Source organism: Acartia tonsa, chromosome 9, assembly GCF_053477335.1.
Source record: "Acartia tonsa isolate MP-2025a chromosome 9, ASM5347733v1, whole genome shotgun sequence".
NCBI classification, from domain to species: domain Eukaryota; kingdom Metazoa; phylum Arthropoda; class Copepoda; order Calanoida; family Acartiidae; genus Acartia; species Acartia tonsa.
In genome coordinates, this window is record NC_137268.1 from 27311157 (window position 1) to 27336804 (window position 25648).

The 25648-nt window shown below is 29.8% G+C and overlaps 1 protein-coding gene across 2 annotated transcripts in view; it reads left to right on the top strand.

Annotated features, from left to right (window-relative positions):
• The first annotated feature begins 2186 nt into the window (after nucleotides 1–2186).
• Nucleotides 2187–25648, top strand: part of LOC145328656 (muscarinic acetylcholine receptor DM1-like) — a 73066-nt gene continuing 49604 nt past the window's right edge. For both annotated transcript variants that reach the window (XM_080172429.1, XM_080172430.1), the window contains exons 1-5: nucleotides 2187–2261; nucleotides 12030–12129; nucleotides 14764–14826; nucleotides 15487–15616; nucleotides 15885–15938. In XM_080172429.1, coding sequence (XP_080028555.1) covers nucleotides 2209–2261; nucleotides 12030–12129; nucleotides 14764–14826; nucleotides 15487–15616; nucleotides 15885–15938 — 400 coding nt within the window. In that variant the 5' untranslated portion in view covers nucleotides 2187–2208. The remainder of the gene's footprint in view (nucleotides 2262–12029; nucleotides 12130–14763; nucleotides 14827–15486; nucleotides 15617–15884; nucleotides 15939–25648) is intronic.

The window sequence follows — 25648 nt, forward strand, 5'->3', positions numbered from 1 at the left end:
ATCCATTACAACCCTTCTACCAAACAAAGAATTTTTGTATAGTTTTCATACCTAAGCCATTAAATAGTTTTAGGCTATTTTTGACTTCGCCTTTCAAACACAGGGTCCTGAGATTCTAGGGGCGCATCCTCAAGTTAATATTTTTGTAAGTAGGGCACATATTAAAAGTAATTTTATGGTATTATTCGAAGCACAAAAGAATGTAATAATAGTTTTTCTCCCTTCCTACTCCCGCTCTCTCTCTCTCTCTCTGTCTCTGTCTCTCTTTTCTTACATTAAAGCATAGCATAGGTACACTTTGGTAAAAATGTTTATCAATCAGATAAATAAAATTTTACAAAGATTCCTCTGACCAATATCATATACTTTATAATTGTCTTTGTTCGTCCATCAATTCTAAAGAAACAGGATGGCTGTATGTATCTCAAACTGTTTTTAATTTTTGGAAGGGGTATAAAAAACATACTCTGACACCTGTAGAAATAAAGAATCATACTTCAGTGTTAAAAATAAGAATAACAACCCATTGAAATTTTTGTTATGATTGTAAATTCTAATCTATCTATTCATTTTTTTAAAAATTTTTTATTTGTGAAAGTCAATCCGTTTATAAGATCTTAATCTACAACTTCGCACCCACATCCATTGCACACTGAATGCAATTACGCATTAAATTGGCAATGCTAATGGTGTTTAAGCCACCTTTTAATATTAAATTATTTTGAAACATAATATCCCTTGACCTACTTTGGTAGGTGTTGTAAAAATTCAGCTAATAATCATTTTCCAGTATCGCTTCGAAACTGATTTATATCCGGTGGATTTGAACCGGTTCTCAGCCATACTGTTCGTTCGTATTATATCCAGTTTTCTACGAATATAAAAATTTACACTCATAAGATAAGCGGATAGGTAGTTTGTAATAAGATGCGATAAATACCTAAGTATAAATAAAAACACTTCCGAAATTTTCTCTTTTGTAGATAAATTTTGTTGATTAGAAAGTTTAGACTCTGATTAGTATCCAAAGTTTTTAAGCCACCGAAGAAATAAAAGTGTTTTGTGCCAGTATATTTTATAGATGAAATAAATCACAATAGCTATTAGAAACTCAATATATAAACTTAAAAATAAGTATTTAACTGTTTAGAAATTTGTGTGTATGGATTAAACAGCCTTTGTTTAACCTAATGCAATTTGAATGAAGTGTTCAAAAAATTTACAATAAAAATTAGGTTCAAAATTGTTGTAAAATAATATTTCCTTTTCCTGTTTTTTATCTTCAAAAACTGTTCTAAAATTACAAAAGATTTTATCAAATTTAATACAAAATTAAAAGAATTTTTATCTATTTTTTTCTCATACGGCTACCCTACAGGCCTAATCAATGAAAATTAGCGAAATTGTTGAAATACTTGTTAAAATGGTTGCTAAAATGCAAACCTTATGCAATGCAATCTCTTATTCACTCTCCCCTTTATTTCTCTCTCTCTCTGTCTCTCTCTCTCTCTCTCTCTCTCTCTCTCTCTCTCTCTCTCTCTCTCTCTCTCTATCTCTTTCTCTCTCATTCTCTCTCTCTCTCTCTCTCTCTCAATCTCTCTCTCTCTCTCTCTCTCTCTCTCTCTCTCTCTCTCTATCTATCTCTCTCTCTCTCTCTCTCTCTCTCTCTCTCTCTCTCTTTGATAATTGCAAATTATTCAACATGTTTCAAATTCATCTGCAAATTTCAAATAAAATATTTGAACATTTTCTTTTTAGAAATAATTCTTTTATAACTTAAAGGAGAGGAGGGTATTTAATATTTATTCCCCCCCCCCCGGACACCCTACTTCTGGGAGACATAAAAAAGTTAATGATAATTTTAAAAAATAATGCATTTTTTTCTATTTATTACAGCATCTGTTATAAATTATTAAAATGAAATAATTCTAGTATGGCTTCGAAACCGATTAATGTCCGGTCGATTGGAGCCGGTTCTCAGGCATACTGAAAAATCATGTTTAGCATCGTATTAAATACAATTTTCCACGAATATTGAAATATAATACGAATACCCGGGATGAAAAAACTGCTTTTAATTTAAATTTTTTTTCATTTTAATATCCGTGGAAAGCTGTAATGCGAGGCAATGAATACCTATAATAAATATTTTTAATTTAGTTGATAATAAATTTAAAATGTATTTCAGATAAAAAGTTCTAGTTTGTAATGCAAGCATGGGCGTGGTCAACAAAAGACCAATTTGTTCGAGTACCTATCAGGTATGTTTATTTAAGTTAGGTTAGGTTAAGTTAGGGTTGTATATGCCCTACCAAAGTTAGTTTTCTCTTAGGGTTAGAAGCTAGTTTTATTTTGAAGCTTTTCTACATTTATATTCTGCTTATTCAGTTATGACACTCTGCAAGTTTTAATGTTAGTTTGCCCTACCAATTCATAGCTTCGCTTGATGTTGTTATCCTTGTTTAAAAAAGATTATATTGAAAGAGTGACTGTCATTGGTATAGTGTAAAAGTAAGGTTTTTTGTCTGTATATTTAATTTTTTCGAAATAAGTCTTAGGATGGTTTAGGGTATTTTTCTGTTCTTTCCAACGCATCCAAATTCTATAAAAAAAACTTTTTATCTTTAATATTATATGTAATACTAGCGGCTTCGCCCTTAGCCTCTAGGGGCTTTGCCACAAGAGGTTTAATAAAACCAATTTTTCGTATTTTAGTTTTTAAAGAAAAATTTAAAAAAAAAATTTAGGGGGGGGGGGAATTTTTTTTTTTTTTTTTGGGGGGGGGGGTTGTCGACCCCACTATTTTATTTTAGTTTCAAAAAGAAAAAAAAAAATTTTGGGGGGACATTTTTCATTTTTTGAAAGAAAATAGTTATACACCTTCCCGGGACCTATGAGAAGCTACCCTGTAAAGGAGAACCCGATCGGTTCAGCGGTTAGCGAGATCCTTCGCTACAAACAAACAGACAGACAAACAAACAGACAGACAGACATCGTTCTACTTTGTATTATAGATAAATTGTTCCATAAATGTTACCTAAGAAATACTAGTAAAAATTATTTTCGGATCATGGAAAGAAAACGAAGTAGTGGATTTCGTCGTTATTTTATAGTACCCTTTCTCCTATTTCTAGCCCCTGCGGGGGCCCTAACCCTGCGAGGCATTTACCTAATCTAACCTAAAATATCCTATCAAGATCTGCTGGGAAAATACGACGAAACCCGCTTCTTCGTTTTCTTTACATGATCTTAATTATCTTTTCTATGAAAAACAAGGATAATCAAATCTAATGCTCAAATTAGATGTAATGAAAAAAAGCTCTAAATTCGGCCAGGAATAACTTTGATTACAAAAAAGTTGAATTTTTGAGAAAGTAAAAAACACACATAATAAAGATATTGATATCAAACACTTTTCTTAATAAAGGAACTTACAGCTAACTTATACAAAAGTTAACTATTTTGAAAAAACAGTTCAAATTGAAACTATATATTTATATATATATACAGTGTGTTTTTTTTATGAGAACTTTTTTGAAAGCAATTTTACCCCACTTATAGTTATCAGAATTTAATGATTAATGGCTTATTTTCTTCGTTTTTGAAGGGAAATTATGAAACAACAAAAAAAATTACAGTTTTTGTTGAAAAAGTACAGTAAAGTTGAAAATTAAAAACTTAGGTGTCAACATCTAAAAATGGTTTTAGCGCATTTTTCTTATGCTCAAATAATCAACCTTTTGCAAGAATGGCTGCTAAACACTTCAAAGTTGAGATATAGAGCTAAAAATGTATACAGATACTATTTGGGACATGTACTAGAACATATCAAAGTTTGAAGGTCATATCTCAACCAGGGAGGGAGTACTGGCCCCCCAAAGTCGACTACAGAAAATCCATTTTTTAAAGAAAAATGCGCTAAAACCATTTTTATTTGTTGACACCTAAGTTTTTAATTTTCAACTTTACTGTACTTTTTCAACAAAAACTGTAATTTTTTTTGTTGTTTCAAAATTTCCCTTAAAAAACGAAGAAAATAAGCCATTAATCATTAAATTCTGATAACTATAAGTGGGGTAAAATTGCTTTCAAAAAAGTTCTCATAAAAAAAACACTGTATATAAAGAAAAAATTCTAAACGTTATGTAAAAATGTACAAAGACAGATTCAGTGAGGGAAATTAAGTTTTACAGAACACTCTGTAAAAAATGTTTGCAGATGTCATGTCATGTTATTATTATTTTTCTTTTTTATTAATTATTAATCTATTTCTATAATTATTGAAAAATATATTATTTCACGAAAATCTTTTAGTTTAAGACTTTTTCTGTCTAAACATGAATGACAACATCCATGAAAGCGAAGCTCTGAAATGGAAAACTGTTTAAATACAGGATAATGTTTGAGGAAATACTTACATTTTTAGGAGTTGATTATAGAATTGCTTCGCTTATAATTCTTTACTTTGTTTTTCTAGGAATCAGTATTCCAAAAATCAGATCAATCGGATAATTGTATCACATAAAAAATTAGTTGTTAAAAAAGTTAAAAATCAAAATGTTTAAATGGAATCAGCATGCAAAATTCGAAATCGAAAGGACAATTCTAACATGCCTAAATTAACGAAAAAAGCAATACATTCCGGACGGACGTACGGACGGACCGACCCTAATTATAGAAAGTCTTCGCTTTTAGAAACTTAAACGTACATACAGACGTCTAAGTACTTTGTTTTAAGGCTGTATTAATGTAATAAAATGAAGTAAAATTAGAATTAAATGTTAATAATAAGAAGGTTTTAGTAGGCATAGAGATTTATAGTTCTTACATTATAATACCCACCAAGGTTAGGGATAAATTTTCGGTCATTTTATTTGATGTTGCCCCCAAGGATTTCCAAACTTTTTTGAGGGGGGTAAAATGGGGAGCTTTAAATGTTTGAGGGGGGTGTAGACAACCCTAACTCCCCCTACCTGGGGACGTTTATAATGGCAACCCGTCCTTAATTTCATTGAAATTTATTTTTAAATTTTGTGTAAGAAAGTTTATTAGGATCACCTTAATTCACACACAAAAAAAATAATTCAAATTGATTTATATTGTTAATATATGTACCTTTTTCATTTATTTAATACCTTTTATTATACCTAGCATGTAAAGATCCTTTTTATATTAACCTAAGATTATATTTCTTAATCTATGATAAAAAAGTAATTGTATGAGTGTTTTTTTATTGTGATAATAATTTGCCTTTTTAAAAAAGATGTTCATGATTGAGACGAAATGTTTTCTTTATCTTTTTTTAAGAGTCTAACCCTGCAAAATTACTTAGGCTAGCCTTAGAGTTATTGTTTTCTAAGGCTTACAATTCCTTTACATTTATGTAAGGTTAGGTAAACCAAACCTTATAGGATAGCCTAGGATTTTTTATAGGATTTGGTCACTGGTGCATAGTTATGTTATTTGTATGCTATAAATTGGGATATTTTGCTATATCTCAAATAAACTAATGACTACATTAAAGTTTGGAGGCAAAATTGCTTTTATTAGAATGCAATATTCCAGTTTTGGATTAAAGACATTTCTCAAAATACATTTTGTAAAACATGTAAAGTACTTTCATCGTCTAATCTTAAGCACCTAACAGACAATCCACCCTTTTTTTTAGCACCTAATTATATTTTTAAAAGCGAAGCTTTTCTATAATTAGGGTCGGTCCGTCCGTCCGTAACGGATAGCTTTTTTCATTAATTTAGGCATGTTATAATTGTCCTATCGATTTCAAATTTTGCTTGGTGATTCCATTTATTAGTTAGGTACGATTTAGAAAGCGTAGCAACTCTATAATCATGACCAAAATGTCCGTACGTCCATTTTAAACATGTTGATTTTTTTACTTTTTTAACAACAAATTTTTATGGGAACTAATCATCTGATTGGTCTGATTTTTAGTATATTGATTCCTGGGACAACAAAGTATAATGTAATAAGCGAAGCAACTCTATAATCAAGTCCTAAAAATGTAAGTATGTCCATAAATATTATCCTGAATCAAGCAGTTGCTTTGACCCTTATACATTTATATTATGATTATTCAGTTCTGACACTATACAAGTGTTAATGTCCGTTTGTCCTACCGTTTCAGTGCTTCGCTTTTATGGGTGTTGTCATCCTTGTTAATATCATGTTCAAGACAAAGCAGTCGAAGGTACAATCATTAACATCTCTAGTTTGACGCAGTCTGACCAAGACTCAAACACACCTCCATCTAGACAGCAAAAAAGCACGTTAATATTTAAGTTCTTTTCGCTTTTTTTTTGTCTAGGGTATTTTGTAAAGGATCTGCTATTATCAGGGAGAGAGGGAACATGGAACTGTTTATTACACTAGTCCCCAAAGTTTTATAATAAAGTTTTTGTTAATGGTTGACTAAAAACTTTGGGGACTTTTATTGAATTTTGATTCGTTGGTTCACTTCGTCAAATGTTTTCACCCAAAAATTGTAACCTACAGGAGTATCACAAATTATTCGGCCATTGTGCTATCCCTTTAGATTCCTGGATATTATACTAAATCGAGGTTCCGCTACTTTAACTTACTTCCTACAAGAACTTAAACCTTTTTCATGTCTTTTTTCTTTTTACAGTTTTTCCTGGTTTTTCTTTACAAATTATTTTTCTTTCTTTAAGTTACTCTGACCCAACGTAGATGAAACATTGTAAGGGCCTAAATAAAAGATTCCTTGTAAAAAAGCTTTGTTTTCTAATTTTTAAATTTAACTTTATTTTGGGATGGTACCGCCTCCATCCCAAGAAAAATTGAAAAAAATATCTTTAAAATTTATTTAAGACTTTATTTTGATAATCCTATTTTAACAAGTCAAGAAAAGGAATTATTTCAATTTAACAAGGAAGACAACATCCATAAAAGCGAAGGCATGCAGCAGCTGTACAAACGAACATTAGCACTTGTAGAGTGTCAGAACTGAATAATAAAAGTAGAAACAAAAATGTGGGTACATTTATTGAAAAAAACATATTAAATACAGGATAATGTTTAAGGACATACTTACATTTTAAGACTTGATTATAGAGATACTTCGTTATAACATTGTACTTTATTGTACTAGGAATCCAAAAAATCGGATCAATCGGTTAATTATAACGCATAAAAAATTGTAGTTAAAAAAGCTAAAGATCAATATGTTTAAAATGAACGTAAAAACATTCTAGTAACGATTATAGAGTTGCTACGCTTTCTAAATCATACATAACTACTACAGGAATCATCATGCAAAGTTTGATAATGATAGGACAATTGTAACATGTCTAAATTAACGAAAAGAGCTAACTGTTACTTAAATACTGAATAAATAGTTGGTAATTGCTTCTACATAGTAAAGCTTATGTGTATACTCCCAACCTCTAGCGGAAGGGGTTTCTTGGCGTATTAAGTTTCTAAGTAAATATATGTGTGCAAAAATATCCGTATATCAGCGAGAAAACTGTTTAGAAATTGCAAAAAAATTGAAAATCTGTTTAGGATATAGCAAGAGGTTTGTTTGTAGTAATAGATTAGCGGTTATGGTCATTTGTTAATGTGATATTAATTTGGTGGAAATGGTTGAACACTACTAAACATTATCTCTGTCTAAACACAGAATGGATATATGATATACGTGGATATATTGACAGGAGAAAATTTGTCATAAATTTAGCTTGCTAATATGTTGGACCTCATTTATTAGTCAGTTTGTTCATCCAGGAGGATGGGGTAAAGGAGGTGTATGTGAGGTTGCTTATTTTAGCCAGTTTAAAGTGTTATTTTATCAGAGTACATGAAAATCTGGTGCAACATCTAAGTGCTAATATATTGATTAAACCCATGTACTTTAGCATTTTTTGCATGTTATTTCGCATTCTGGAAGTTATAAGCAAAATTATTCTTAATTTTGTACAAATCGCTAACGCACTTGAGAAGGGGGGCTGGAATCGACCCCCATCTATTTTCAATTTTAGATTTTAAAAGAAACAGTAAAAAATAGTTATAACCCTGAAGCTACATTTTAAAGGAGAACCATATAGGTTCAGAAGTTAGCGAGATCCTTCGTTACAGGTAAATAAACATATTGTTACATTTACACAAGAATACTAGCGGCTGTCTCGTTAGCAGCTAGGTGCTTTAAATTTAAATTGTTGGGGAAGACCATATAAATAGCTTTAAACCATACCTAGACTTAAATATAGAATACCTATTTTTCTGAAATACTTTTAGTAAGAGTACAAAAAGTTTTATATCCAATAAAGAAGTAAAAGTAATTTCTAATATTAATTTCAATATATTTTTCCACTGCTACTATATATTGAGGCCTTAAGTATATCTCATTAAAGAATCTTCATTATTTATTAGCAGATATTAAACATCTAAAAACTCAAATAGATCAAAAAGCAAGCTAACAGAAATGTCTTGTTAAGCAATTACAAAAAATTATGAATTTCCATAATGAGAACAGTACTAATTTGTAACCAACCAATCAAATTTCAATGAAAGTATTTAAAGATTTATTAGTCAACGAATAAGATTACGTGTTTATACAACTTTGAGTACCAATGTAGTTTACATTCTTATTTCACCTCCCTCTCTGGTTTTAAATCACGTATCTGGGACTGTAATAGTTATTTCTCGTATCGTATTATAAACGGCTTTCCGCGGATATAGAATGTACAATTATAAGATTAAAACTAGTTTTTTTAGCCCCGTGGTGCCGAAGGCACCGGCTAAACAAACTAGTTTTAATCTTGTGATTGTACATTTCTATATTCGTAGAAAACTGGATATAATACGATGCTAGACATAGTTTTTTCGTATGGATGAGAACCGGTTCCTATCCACCGGATTCGAATGAATACGAGAAAACATAATTAAGACTTTTGATCATAATTGTCCTTGTTTATTGTCGAATTCTTTTAATAATAAGTTTTTTTCTTAATTATATTTGTAGCAAAGAGTGACATTTTTTAAAGAAAAAATATATTTTTCTTCCGAATTTTCCGCCTGCGAATTCTTGTACAGGCTGTGCAGACTAGGGATATGATACCTTCAAAAAAAAACTACTCGTTAAATTGTTTTTTTTTTCTTGTTCGATAAAATTATGATAATAATAAGTAATAATCATTTTCCAGTGGCAAAGCTGAATAGCAAAGTTTTTTTTATCTTGGTTTAATGAATGAACAAAAACTTCAAGTTGGGAAGTTTTTAAACAAGAGCTTTTTAGCGATGAAATTAATATCTTTTAGTACGTTCACCTCCATCCTAAAAAGAAGATTAGTTATTTATTGAATCGTATCATAAACATATTTCCGTAAATATTAAAAAGAAAAATTAAAAGATTAAAACCAGCTTTGATAGCCCCGAGGGGCCGAAGGCCTGGACTAACAAAACTACTATTAATTTTATGACTTGATATTCAATGAAGATTTTTTGTAATACGATGCTATAAAAGATATTTCAGTATGGCGGGAAACCGGTTCTAATCTAGCATAACATTAATATTATGTTTGAAAAGTTAGAATTTCATAACCATGAAAAATATATAATTTTGTCCTTTAGACATAATTAAGCATCTAAAAGTTTTTACCAAATCTTCTTGAGCTAAAAATATGTTCCATTTACATAAAGCTACTCGTTATATCTAATATTTCCTATGTAAGGATGAATTTTATCATTTTTAAAAGCAAGTCTACTCTAACTAGTTGACTGTTTGGCCGTCTTTCAGTTCGTCAGTCTGTGAACCTATTTTGGAAAAGTTATTTTCTCAGCTGGTATTAAAGATACACACCTGAATTTTTAGGCAATTTTCAGTCATGCTTTAAAAGATAAAAATACTTTTTAGTAAATATTTGCAGATTTTATTCTTTTATGCTTGCTTTTGCGTCCCTAACACCTAGAAGCTCTAAATCGGAAGAGTTAAATAAGAACAAAATAGCCAAAAACTATTCTAAGACTTAATAAAAAAATTAAAAAGCCTAAAATTATCCCTTGAATTATGTGAAGATTTCTTAAAATGGAGAACTCAATCGGTTCAGTAGCTATCAAAATCTAGGTACAGTAAAAACTTACTACTTTACATAATAAAACAAGGGTATCGCATATGATATCTCTTTCTTTTTCATGACAACTGAACATCTTCTTTAAAAATCATCTTTGTCTGTTGGTCCATCCATGATTTAAAGTGCTTCGCTACTTAAGGATGCTGTCGTACTTATTTTATATTTGTATACTGCCCCTGGCTATAAACTTTTAAAAAGTCGTGTCGTGAGTTAGAGAAAACATGTTTTGGAATAGATATACAATGAACAAAAAAAACCTCTTTATTTAGCCCGCTGTGAGTTTTACTTTATTAGAGAGCATGAAAATCTGGTGTAACATCCAATTAATATTATATCCATTACGCTAACAGGGTCATTGTATAGGTGGCACAAATCTACCAAACTCTTCAATCCTCTATTCTTAAACTTTATTTGTTAGAGGATTAAAAGTTTTTGCCATATTACTTTACAAACTTGTGTAGTCTCAAATACAGTTTTTAAACCAGACTTTTTTTTAGTTGTGCAGCTACAAAATGGGTAAATAAAATTACTAATTATGTAGATTACAATTAGTGGTTGAAACGTTTGGATACTAAACTAAATAAACGAACCAATCAAATTCAATAGAGGTCCCCATGGTTGTTAAGCCAACAAACAAGAAAACCTTATTATAAGACTTTGGGGACTAGTGTAACAAACAGCCCTAATTACCCTTAACTTATATAATATGGATGCTGTGTAAAAGTTTCTTCATGATTAAGTTTGAGATATTTTTTTTGTAAAAATTGGAACCCTTAAAAATCCGGTTATTTATTTGATTTATCTGACTACAGCTAACTGGTAAATTTATAAATAAGAGTTATGAAAAAAGTTATAAAACTGAGCTTTCCTCTTTATAAGAGCACTTTAGATTTGGAAGAGTTTGGATTCTTGGTTATTCATATCCTTATATAAAAGTAAGAGGATGTATATCTGTCTTGCGTGTCAATCTGTCTTTCTGTACCGTTGTATCTTGCTAACCGTTAAACCGATATGGTTCTCCTTTATAATTTAGTTGCTTCTATGGACGTTTTTGCTAGTATATACTAAAAAGGATAATTTTATCAATATGAATGACAGCAAAAAGAATATTTTAGTGTTGGCAACCCTTTATATAATATCTATATTTTAGTGTTGGCAACCCTTTATATAATATCTATATTTCAGTGTTGGCAACCCTTTATATAATATCTTTATTTCAGTGTTGGCAACCCTTTATATAGTATCTATATTTTAGTGTTGGCAACCCATTATATAATATCTATATTTTAGTGTTGGCAACATTTTATACAATATCTATATTTTAGTGTTGGCAACCCTTCATATAATATATATATTTCAGTGTTGGCAACCCTTTATATAATATCTATATTTTAGTGTTGGCAACCCTTCATATAATATATATATTTCAGTGTTGGCAACCCTTTATATAATATCTATATTTTAGTGTTGGCAACCCTTTATATAATATCTATATTTTAGTGTTGGCAACCCTTTATATAATATCTATATTATATTGTTGGCAACCCTTTATATAATATCTATATTTCTGTGTTGGCAACCCTTTATATAATATCTATATTTCAGTGTTGGCAACCCTTCATATAATATCTTTATTTCAGTGTTGGCAACCCTTTATATTATATCTGTATTTCAGTGTTGACAACCCTTCATATAATATCTATATTTCAGTGTTGGCAACCCTTTATATATTATCTGTATTTCAGAGTTGGCAACCCTTCATATAATATCTATATTTCAGTGTTGTTAACCCTTTATATAATATCTGTATTTCAATGTTGGCAACCCTTTATATAATATCTATATTTCAGCGTTTGTAACCCTTTAACTAATATCTATATTTCAGTGTTTGAAACCCTTTATATAATATCTATATTTCAGTGTTGGCAACCTAACCTTCCCTCCCCCGACGACCACCCTGTCACCAGAAAATATAACCGAGGCAATCCTAGATGATACAGACTCTTTTACTTCATTTCAGGTTAATACATTTAATAAAGAAAATAGACAAAAACCTGCTTAGGAACTTTAAGAGGCTTACCAGAATTGATCATAATTGGTGGTCAATTAGAAACAATAATACGTTCAACATAAAAAGAAATTTTTAGCAGACAAAGTAGGAGAATGTATGTTTGTCTGTCTATATAAAATATTTAATAAAACATTTTCATTAAAGTTTATTTTTTTTAGAAAATTATTTTCAAATGTTCTAAGCAGAAATTAAAGCCAAAAAGCCAAAAGTACTAGGGTGTATGTCTTAAATATTCAATTCTTTAACGTGAAAGTTTCGTAAAATAATTTTAGACATTCTTTATGGTTTGCATGTTTAAGGTTCACATGGATTTTTTTTATTTAAAAAATGCATTAGTTTTTTTTATTTAAAACTATATTATGTATAGCATTAATTGTATCCAATTGAATGAAATTACATTAAATTAATCGTTGTAATGATCTTTCTCGTATTCATTCGATTCCGGTGGATAGGAATCGGTTCTCATCCATACGAAAAAACTATGTCTAGCATCGTATTTTATCCAGCTTTCTACGAATATAGAAATGTACAATCATAAGATTAAAACCAGTTTTTTTAGCCGGCGCCTTCGGTTCCTCGGGGCTAAAAAAACTAGTTTTAATCTCATAATTGTACTTTGTATATCCGCGGAAAGCCGTTTATAATACGATGCGAGAAATAACTATTATTTATGACTTGCGAAAAAATTTTCTTCATGTGCCATATCTTTGTCTCTTAATTTGTATGATAATGGATGGTTTTACCACCCTCCCAGACAACTCTCCCAGACAACATAAATATGTAAACACAAAAGTAGTGAAAACAAGGATGTCAATATTCTTAGGTAACATAGCACATAAAATAAATTTTGACGGACATAGTGTTTCTTTCTCTGGCCAGAAGAATCTTCTCAGAGAGGGAGGGGAGAGTGGACTGTAAATTACATTGGTATCTAAAGTTTTATAAACACGTTATATAATGCGTTTGATCAACCATTAATTTTAACCTATCGATTGGGTAGTTTTGTTTATCATCATTGGGGATGTATATAAATTTATCGTCCATTGTCCAATCCCTTAAGATTCCTTGTTTTTATAGAGAATAGTAGCTTTCGCAAAATTCCTTAAAGTTGTAAGTAAGATTCAAGTCAAATGCACTTATTAGGTCAAACTGTTTTTAAATATGTGTTTAATTATACTATGCATTTGGTCAACACTAAGAACAGTTAGACTTAATTAGCGCATTTGACTGGAAGCTTGATGCTCACAATTTTACGGAATATTGTTGAAGCTTTCTAATAAAGTGCGAGATATTTACATAATTTCTATGTCACTCAAACAAATTACCGACACACTGGTAGGTCTTTATTTTTTAGAATCTTCACCCAAATTCCAGATTATATCTTAATTAGTTTTTCCAAAAATATTTTGTTAGACACAGATAGGAAAATTTCAAATATAGAGCTGCTTTGCTACTAAAAATAATAGAGATTTGTTTTATTAGAATGCTGATAAAAAGAGAATAGGGCTAAAATGTCCATTGATCTTAAATAGAAGTAAAGGCAACATTATTAGGTTTCAGCTCCGTGAGACAGCTTTGAAAGTAGACTCTGCTGGTTTCAAACAACAAATCAAGATGAAATAAAAGTCTCAAAGGTTTTTATACCAACGAATAAGTGAATGTGTTTGTTAAACTTATTATCCAATATCCTCTACCTCCATCTCTAAGTTTTGAGACAGTCAAATAAACTTGAATTTACACTAGAGTGCAAAATATAAAATAATATGTTTTCTTTGTTAAGTGAACTACAGGGTGTTCAGATAATTTATCAAAATTTCCTAGTAAAATTAGCTATTATTGGATTATTATTGGATAAGTAGTTATTTTTATTATTCATTTATACTTATTACATTTATTATCATTGGCTGTACAAATTATTCAATGAGCTAAAGTGAGTTCTACTTAATGAAATAGAATTATTATTTCATCCTTATCAAATATTTTTTCTTTAAATTCTAATATAGATTTTTTTTATGTCATATATTTATGCTCAGGGGCGTCCAAGCTTTTTTATTTGGGGGGGTAAAATTTTGAAAATAAAAATTTTGGGGGGGGGGAGTAATCTTTATTTCATAGAGGTATTTTTTTTATTTGGGGGGGGGGGTAAAATTAAAAATCAAAAATTTTTTTGGGGGGGAGGGAGTGATCACCCCTTTACCCCCCCCCCCCTTGGACGTTTATGTTTATGCTTTAAAATATTTATCCTTTAACAATTTGAAAATTTAAATTTTTAAATTCTTTTGAAGAAGAAAAATTTTATCTTTTTTTGATGAACTGTATCTCCATAACAAGCTATTTGTTTGCACAAACTACACTAAATATAAATATATATACTTATATACTAAAATACATATATTCTAACATAAAAATATATTCATATATATATCATATTTTTGTCTTGAGATTGTTTGTTTGATAATATTGCATAACAAAATAACATTCATTTATTGATAAACACATTAAGGAGAAAAAGTTTGGCAAATTGGTACAGGGCTTTTTTTATCTATCTATCTAATTTATCTATCTATTTTTCTATCTATTTAGGTTGTGATAATAGCAGTGGTTTCTGGTTTCTTTTCTTTCATCACAATTCTGGGCAATGTTATGGTAATATTTTTTAAAGATTAATAAATAGATTTTCGGTTAGATGTTGGATGTAAGTTTGACATGTGTTTACATCAGATGTATTTTTGTCAGTCATGGATGTAAGCTTGACAGTAACTTATAAATACTATGTTATAATTAGGTTTTCCAGGAGTTTCAAAATTATTGTCATTTACACCGCTAAAATTCAGTTTACCATTGGTCAATTACAATGTATACTGGACTATCATTAGTCATTGTATGACGTCATTTGCCATGGACTCTATACGCTGTTTAAAATACATCTACTGTACTTTTGCTGTACGTGTAAATGGCAGTCCCCCAATTGACAGTTTTAAGTCTGGACATACTAGAGATAATTAATGCAAAAAGGTTTCGTGAATTTTTAAGTTTATATACATTTATTCTTATAACACTGAATATTTGCTCTACGAATTATGCATGACTTTGTCCATACACAATTTATTTTGCTTTGCTCGGTACTTAAAAATATTATCCAGCTTACACCAACAACAAAATTAATTTGAAAAAAATACAAATAGCAAAAAACACATAGTAGAATTAACGAACTTTTAATATGCCCCCAAAATATTATTTTATATTTATTTCGCTTGTTGACCATACCTTATTACTGAATGTTGTTATCCTCGTTTTTTATTTCAGGTAATGATATCCTTCAAGCTGGACAAACAGCTGCAGACAATCTCTAACTACTTCCTCTTCTCGCTGGCCGTTGCAGACTTCACTATTGGCTGCTTCTCCATGCCCATGTTCACTGTTTATACTCTTGTCGGTGAGTCAGGGAGATTAAGGGATAAGACAATGGGAGATAAATTGATAAAAAAATCCCAATGTCAAATACTAAAAAACTCTTCTGTAGATTATAATTGTTGGTAAGATCAATATTTGTGTAATGGACAATGACATATTTGATAATAATAATTGAGTTTAAACATTATTACTAATCGTTGCAGAAATCATCATAAATTGTTGAAAGTTTTTGAGAGAACCCTAAATTTAGAAAATAAGGAGCGCATCTACTATATAGTTTTTATGTTTAGGATACTGGCCTTTCTCCCCTCTCATCTGTGATACATGGTTAGCTGTTGACTATTTAGGAAAATCAATCAACATATTATCATTATTAAAAAAAAGGGATCATGGAAAGAATAATACGCAGGGCGACCACTCCAAAACAAAAAAAATATAGTATTTTTATAGTATATATTTTTTATCCATATAGTATATATAGTATATTTTTTTTCACTCATATAGTATGATATAGTATCTGACTTTGAATTATTTAGTAATACATACAGCATGACCCTCGAAAAAGTATTTTTAAGCATCTGCAGCCCTTATTTCTCAATGAATTATAAAAAAATGCATATGTCCTTGTTCTCCATAGTATTCCACATAAGTAGATATAAAAATATTTTTTTTACCTCCATTAACACCGGAGATTTTTAGAGCTAAAGTTTTGAAAAAGTGACTGAGGAAAAAGTAACTTTTAACATGAAACGACTTTTTTAGCAAAATTTAGGTAGAAATCCTTTTATTTTTGTTACTAGCAGAAACTTTATACAAAAATGAAATAAAAAATTTAGTTTTTGAGTAAAAAGCATTTTTTTACACATATTTTTTGAGTCTTTTTAGTTTAATGATATTTTGAAAAACTTACTTATTAGGCAAAATTTTTTAAGATTAAAAACCAAATAAATCTTTATGAATATAGCAGGAAAATTGTTTTTGTTTCACAATCCTAACTTTAATAACAAAATAGTTATGAAGAAAATAAAATTAAAACATAATGATTTTTTTTTGTCTAAAAAGCTTAATTAACCCCCTATAAAATTATTGAGATGTCAGAAAAGTAGGCGGAGCAACTGTCATAATTAATCCTTTTCTCAAATAAGGGTTAATAAATAACCTAAAATTTGCAAATAATCAATTCATTCAGTAGTATTTTTTGCCATTAAAAATTGATATTTTTTGGTGGAATAAAAAAGAAATAATTAGTTAACTGGTTTTTCTTTGTGTCTCATTATTCAGTTGCCAGAAAAACATAATATAACCATCCAAAAAATAAGAGAAACAAAAAAAAATTCTTTTTCTCAGTCACTTTTTCAAAACTTTAGCTCTAAAAATCTCCGGTGTTAATGGAGGTAAAAAAAATATTTTTATATCTACATATGTGGAATACTATGGAGAACAAGGACATATGCACTTTTTTATAATTCATTGAGAAATAAGGGCTGCAGATGCTTAAAAATACTTTTTCGAGGGTCATGCTGTAGTAAATACATCATTCAATAATAACTCAAAGCAAAGCTGTTATCAAAGCAATTTCACATATAAGGGGGGGGGGGGAGTTTTGCCACTTTCACTTAATATGTGATTATTAGGCTAGGTATTAATGTGAGACTATAGGTTATTTGGGATAAAAGTTTACTTTTGGGTAGTATTTCACGTATATTTAATAATTTTTGGATAGGTCTCCAGGTTCAGGAGGCTTGCTGGTTTCTGAACAAGTAAAAAAAAATTAAAATTTCTTTTTGAAGAGCAAGAGATCAATTTATTAAACAGAATATGCATATTTTTGGATGTTAAAATTAAGATAGGCCTCCAAGTTCTGGCCTTGAAGGCCTCCATGTCCACTCTGGACAGGTTATAAATCAATTTTTTAATTTGAAGAGTTAGAGGTCAACTTATAAAGCAGAATATGCATCTTTTTGAATGTTACTAACATTAATGAAGAAAAAATTAAAATCGACTTCCAAATTCTGGTCATGCAGGCCTCCAGGTCTACTCTGGACAGGTAAAATTCAAATTTCTTGTTTGAAGAGTTAGAGGTCAAATTTTAAACAAAGTATGCATCTATTTGGATATTTTTTTACATATTTGAAGAAAAAATGACATTTAGCCTCCAGGTTCAGGTGCTGCAGAGCCTCAGGTGGACTCTGGACAGGTAAAAATCAAACTTCTTTTTTGAACAGTTAATGGTATATTTGTAAAAAAAATGAGCTTATATTTGGATGTTATTTATATATTTGAAGGAAAAAAATTTGGCCTCCAGCTCCAGGTTCAGGTGGACTCTAGACAGGTATAAAATCAAATTTTTTTTTTTAAGAAGTTAGTTTATTAAACAGCATAGGCATCTTTTTAGATGTTATTTATGTGTTTAAAGAAAAAATTACAATTGACCTCCAGGTTAATGTGCTGCAGGCCTCCAGGTGGACTCTGGACAGGTAAAAATCAAAATTTCCTATTTATAGAGTTAAAGGTTAGTTTTTAAAACACCATTAGCATCTTTTTAGACGTTATCTAGTATTTACATAACTGAAGAAAAAATACAACTGCTCTCCAGGTACAGGTGCTGCAGGCCTCCAGAGAAGACTCCAGACCTCAGAGAAGACCTGGAGGCCTACAGGACCTGAACTTGATGGAAAAGGGGGGGGGGGGGCGAAAGTGACACTTTTTGAAACCAAAACTAAAAGTCAAAGGAACTCAACTAAAAAAAGAGTTACAGGTCTGACATTTTGCATGGCAGTTGCTTTATAGGGGTACAATATGGAACTGTGAAGAAACGGCGTCGCAACCGCTGAAAACCGCCGAGAAAAGGCAAAAAAAATTCGGCGGGAAACGGCGGTTTTCGGCGGTTGCGCCGCCGTTTCTTCACAGTTCCATATCTTACCCCTATAAAGCAACTGCCATGCAAAATCTCAGACCTGTAACTCTTTTTTTAGTTGAGTTCCTTTGTTGACTTTTAGTTTTGGTTTCAAAAAGTGTCACTTTCGCCCCCCCCCCCCCCCCTTTTAATTTGTTCTTCAGATATGTTAAAAACATCCAAATAGATGCATATTCTGACCTCTTAACTCTTCAAATAAGAAATTTGAATATTTTAGCTGTCCTGAGTGAACCTGAACTTGGAGCCTGATATCATATGTTATTATTATCCAAATAAATTCATATTCTGTTATATAAATTGACCTCTAACTCGTCATATAAGAAATTTAATAATTTACCTGTCCAGGGTGGACCTGGAGGCCTGCAAGACCTGAAATTAGAGGTCGATTTTAATTTTTTCTTCAAAATTGTTAGTAACATCCAAAAAGTACATATTCTGTTTTATAAGAAATTTGATTTTTTACCTGTCCAGAGTGGACCTGGAGGCCTGAACTTGGAGGCCTATTTAAATTTTTTCTTCGGATAGGTATGTTAATAAAATCCAAAAAAAAGCATAGGTATTTTGTTTAGGTAATAAGTTGATCTCTAACTCTTCAAACTTTTTTTTACCTGTCCAGAAACCACCTTCCAGCCTCCAGCTCCTGAACCTGGAGACCTATCCAAAAAATGAATCAATATTAGTAAACTACTACCCAAAAGTAAACTTTTAAACTAAATAACCTTTAGTCTCACATTAATACCTAGCCTAATAATCATGGAGTAAGTAAAAATTGCAAAACTTCCCCCTCCACCTTAAATTAATTCTATGATTTCTGATATTTAAATCATGATCACAAAGTTTACAAACAATAATATATTTTAAAGAATTTTCTTCATCTCTTTCTTACTGTAGAGCTTTATGCATTTTTGTCGTATCACAGTATCTTTTGATAGGTTATTGAAGGTTAGGTTAGGTAAGATAAAGGTTATTGGTTGCCCCGCAGGGCTAGAGCCCCCCGCAGGGGCTAGAAATAGGAGAAAACCTACGTGAAAATAAGAAAAAACGCACCTTAAGAGGCATTGTCGCAAAACTGACAATATTCGTTTTTTGTTATATAAATGTAATATTATATAGTAAATTTTGGTCAAATAAAGGTGATATTATATAGTATATATAGTAAATTTTTGTCATATAGTATGATATAGTATCCAAATTCATCCTATATAGTATAAATAGTATATATAGTATGCAGTGGTCGCCCTGAATACGAAACCCGCTACTTCGTTTTCTTTCAGTGATCCTAAAATTCTATAATGAGGTTCAGTACGTCCGGCCGTATTATCTTTTATTTAGGCTTGTTAGAATCTCCCTATGGTTATAAAAGTGTGCATCGCGATTTCTGTAAAATTTAGGCATAATTCAGAAAGTCTGTAGGTTAATCTTGATTATGTTGACTTTTTATACAAAAAAAAAATTACAAATATACAGGAGGAGTCTTGGAAGCTTCACATTACAGAACACATTTTTATAGTTGTAAATACATTTTAAAAAAAAAACACGGAAATTTCACAAAAATAAAATGTACTTATTTATTTTCATCTTTATGATCTAAATTGTAGCATAAAAGTTCGTGTTCTCTAGTTAGAAGAGCAATAAAGTTTAATGATGTGGACATACACACAACAATTGATTCAAATACAACAGGTTGGGACCTCAACAATAGATATATTAGTTAGAGGAACAATATAGTTTAATGATATGGACACACATACACATATATAATACAAATATAACAGACTGAGAGCTTAACAATAGATATGTTAATTAGTTAGATGAACAAATATTACAGGTTGAGGCCTCAGTAATAGATATATTAGTTAGAGGAACAATATAGTTTAATATCATGGACATACACACATATATAATACAAATATAACAGGTTGCGACGTAATAGTAGATATATTAGTTAGATCAACAATATAGTCTAATATCATGGACATACACACAACAATTAATTCAAATACAACAGGTTGCGACATAAACAATAGATATATTAGTTAGAGGAACAATATAGTTTAATATCAAGGACATTCACACAACAATTGATTCAAATACAACAGGTTGGCACCTCAACAATAGATATGTTATTTAGAGTAACAATAAAGTTTAATATCTTGAACATACACACATATATAATACAAATATAAAACAGGTTGAGACCTAATAATAGATATATTAGTTAGAGGAACAATATAGTCTTATATCATGGCACACACACACACATATAATACAAATATAACAGGTTGGGACCTCAATAATAGATATATTAGTTAGAGGAACAATATAGTCTTATATTATGGCACACACACACACATATAATACAAATATAACAGGTTGGGACCTCAGTAATAGATATATTAGTTAGAGGAGCAATACAGTTTAATATCATAGACATATTACACACATATATATAATACAAATATAATAGGTTGGGACTTCAATAATGAATATATTAGTTAGAGGAGAAATATAGTTTAATATGACAGACACACATACACATATTTCATATAATGGAACCTTTATAATAGATATAATAATTAGAGGTTTAATATTATGGACACATATTTCATATAATAGGACCTTTATAATAGACAAACTTGATGATCTTGCCCCTAGTAATAGGAAGTCTATTTGCTTGGCAAATAACTATTTAATTTTTCTAATTTGGCCTCTATTGAAATATTATCTATTGTAAGTCTATACCAAGTATTCCACGTTTTCATTCACAAACAGCATTTCTTCTTTGAGACCTAGACATAAAGAAAATAGAAAAGAGAAGAAATTGAATAGAGTAGAAATAAACAATTGTCTTTTGTTCTTTTATTATTTTATTAATTGTTGATTTCATTTTATTTTATTTAAATTCAAATGCTTTGATGTATAGATCAACAACTTTTTATAAATAAAATTTAATCATCTTTAATTTCAAAAGTTGAAATTTTAACTATGTTTTTGAGTTTTTGGTTGTTTCAAGTCCAGGAGGCTTCACAATTGGCTTCAAATATACAATATTTAAGCCCAACTTAAAAAGTAATTCCAACTCTTTTAACTTTTTCTAATCTTAAGACTAGCAAAGAACTAGTGTACTTCACAACTCTATTTACAACAATTTTACTAGAAGATGTAAGAAATTGGTTGAAGGTAATGCAGTTTTACTGCAAGTAGATGGTATTTTACATATATTAAAGGTTATATTCATAAAGAGTATTTTTTAAATCTAGTTACTTAGCACAATGGTTCAAGTTTTTTTATAAATTATATTAGCGATAAAAAAACATGTATTAAAGAAAACATCATCATAAGCTTTGCTTAAGACTTTGAAAATTCCCATTATTACTTTTGTTTAATGAGCTTTAATAAATACAACATAGATTTAAAACTTGGACCATAAACAAAGAAAATGGTATATATATCACAAAATATGACCTTCTAAACCCAGAACCACTTCATTATGCAATCTACATTTTCCTGGATATTTTGTCTACGGTAGTCCATAAGTGTACAGCTTTACAGTACATTGTTTCTATTTGCTAAAACAACATGTATGATAAAAGAAAAAAATTCTTTTTAAAGTAAAATGCTTATATTTCAATCAAAATCTACATTTTTGTATTTTTTACCGACCCACTTCATTATGCAAATCAAAAGAAAAGGGATGGGAAAAGGTTTGTTTTGCACTTTTCTCCACTTTTAAAAAATGATTCTGATAAAATAACAATTTTTTAAGGGATATATGCATTAGTTATAATGAAAAACAGTTTAAGGTAGTTTTAATGATTTTTCTAAATAAGAAATAATTGAAAAAAAGAAATTCTATCCCTATCACTTTAGATGACAGCTGCCGACCCCCAGTCTTATGGATGAAGCTAAATATATGTTAAAGATAAAATTTACCCTGAAAAGTATACAAAAATGTTTTTTGAAGTGTTAAAAAAAATCCTTTTTAAAATCTTGATTTTGAGGTTGATGGCCTTTAAGATGCTCTTACTGGTGGTGAAGGTGAGCTAATTGTTATCTAAGTACATGACCATTATAACAACTTGTCTATTAACCTATGTACCATTTTTTGTAGTCATAGCAGCCTCCAGTGGAGCCTCTCGACATGAAATATAACCATTATCTAAAAACTACATTATTTACTTTATGAATTTTCGTAATTAAAATTGCAATTTTTTCGTTTTTAATATTGCTTGGCTGGAGGCTGCTATGACTACAAAAATCGGACCATAGTTCAATATATAAGTTTTCATCATGGGCATGCACTTTGATAACATTTAGCTCACCATCACCACCAGTAAGAGCATCTTAAAGGCCATCATCCTCAAAATCAAGATTTTAAAATGGAGTTTTTTTAACACATCAAAAAACATTTTTGTATACTTTTCAGGCTAATTTTTATTTTTAACATGTATTTAGCTTCATCTATAAGACTGGGGGTAGGCAGCTGTCCGCTAAAGTGATAGGGATAGAATTTCTTTTTTTCAATTATTTCTTATTTAGAAAAATCATTAAGATCTACCTTAAACTGTTTTTCATTATAATTAATGCATAAATCCCTTAAAAAATTGTTATTTTATCAGAATTAATTTATAAAAGTGGAGAAAAGGGCAAAACAAACGTTTTCCCGTTGATTTTCTTTTGATTTGCATAATGAAGTGGATCGGTAAAAAATACAAAAATGTAGATTTTGATTGAAATATAAGCATTTTACTCTAAACAGAATCTTTTTCTTTTATCATACGTGTTGCTTTAACAAATAGAAACAATGTACTGTAAAGCTGTACACTTATGGACTACCGTAGACAAAATATCCAGGAAAATGTAGATTGCATAATGAAGTGGTTCTAGGTTTAATTATCTAATTCATTCCATTAAAAGGAATACAAGTATGAATGTTTGCAGAATTCTTTATAATATTTGTTAAATCCTATTCATAAAACTATCCATTTGATGTTTTACATATGTACTTCTGAGCACTCACCAGTAAGCAGTAAAAACATTTTCATTCAATGAAATAACAGGGTGTCTAACTTATTTAATTTCTTAGTACAATAATCAGAAACTTTGTCAACCAGGAATTCTTGGTTACTAAAATTTCATACTATAAAATACAGGGTGGCAACTAATCTTCTTACTTTTAATAATATTATTTTTAAGTAAGTTTACATTCATTTAAAATTATTTTTAGAAAAAAAGGAAGTTTTTTATATGCATTTCTGAAAAAAAATTATATGTAGTTTTCGCTTCGTCCACTAATTCAAAAAAATAATTGCTTGGATTGACTAGATTTTGGGAATAATTTCATACCAAATGTTGTTATGAAAAACCAATTTCCTAGACACCTTTTATATACTCATACCATAGAGAGGGAATCTAAATTTCACATTTCAGAATTTCATGAATATTTAATATAAATGTAGATTCTGAGCGCTGTATTATGTATGTGTATAATGTATTATGTCTAAAATACATCCATGTTTTGGTCCATATATATATTATATAAAGTATATAAGCATCAAGTTTAAGAAACTCTTGGTGAATATTAAATGGATTGAAATTCAATAAAATATACATCAAATTTGGTACTGTCTAGCTATCATTTGCTTAGTGCATAGACATTTACACTAAAAAGAATTTAAAAGATTGGATGTTTTAAGATAGTTGAGAAGTATTCTTATTACTCTAAAACATATGTCTCTATAGTTAAAGAATAGAGGGGGATAAGCTACTTGAAACTCTCACCTCAGGGTAGGGACCCTGTCTCGTTTTTGTATGGGGTCTTTGAACACCTAATAGCGTCTGAAATATAAAAAGGACCAAGTCACAACAAAAGATCAAAAAGCAATTTACTAGCAGACAATAAGGGTCTCTGCAAATTGTTGCAGGTAGTTGTCTTGATTTTACAACTATTATAATTGATTTTTGTCTCTTTGCATTTGTCCTATCTTATGTTTATCTGTTCTTTAATTTGTTACCCCTGCATAAGTCCTAGAACCTACATACGGTCTACTTGGGGAAAAAATATTAAAATATAACCTAATTGAACCATTATTATTTTGATACTAGAAAACTATGTTCATATTCACACAATCCTATTTTATGAAGTAATAAGTTTTTTTTGTCTGTTGTCTAATATCTTGATAACTACTGAAGAGATTGAGTTTTCCAGTTTAAGGAAGCTTTGAATAGGTCCTGGGAAGTTTTCAGACAAATTTAACTTTTAGATTCAAGTCTTGGGATGGCCATAGGCTATTTTTCTACCCTTTCTTACCTCTTTATTATAAAGCCCCTAATTGCTAGGGGCGCAGCCGCTAATAATTATTACATAAATGAAATTTGGTGATGTTTCTAAAACTAAAATAATACTAAACTCTGAGCAGTACAAACTTGGTTAAAGAAAGTAAATTGAAAGTTGAATTGAGAGCTAGTTAATTGAATGTTGTGTGAGCAGTAGTCATTGAAATTCACATTAAATTTGTGTAGAACATGGACTCAGAATTAAAATTTTACATCTCAATACAATTCCTTTTTTTATAAAATGTAGTTTTGCAAGGAAATAAATTTTCTGATGATTCTTCAGAATAAAAAGTTGCATGAAAAATACATTGAAAAGTGTTTCAAATGATATATTTCATCTTTAGGAAAATACCATACATAATTAACTAAAATTGTACATGCACAATACAAAATAAAATAATGTTTTTGTTTTAATAGCTACATTTTGATAAAATTAATGATAATATTGTTGTTTTGATAATAGACAAATAAGACCTTTAAAAGACAAAGGATTAAATTTGTTTTTATCTACTATCCATGACCTAAGCTGTTTCCTTAGAACAAGCTAAAAAAAAGCCTGCTTAAAGGTGAGTTTTATACCTGGATGAATTTTTACTTTGGACTTTTAGTAGTGCAGCTACTGACAAACTAGGTTCTTTTCATTCGACACTATGCCAAAGTTTGTTATATAAATTTACTTGTTAATTGGCAGATTTAAACATTTGCAAACATAGATTGTAACTTGCATATAGATGATAAGTTATGTTATTTCTTACTACTTATGAAGTAAGTACTTTATTGAGTATTTTGTAAACAAGATGA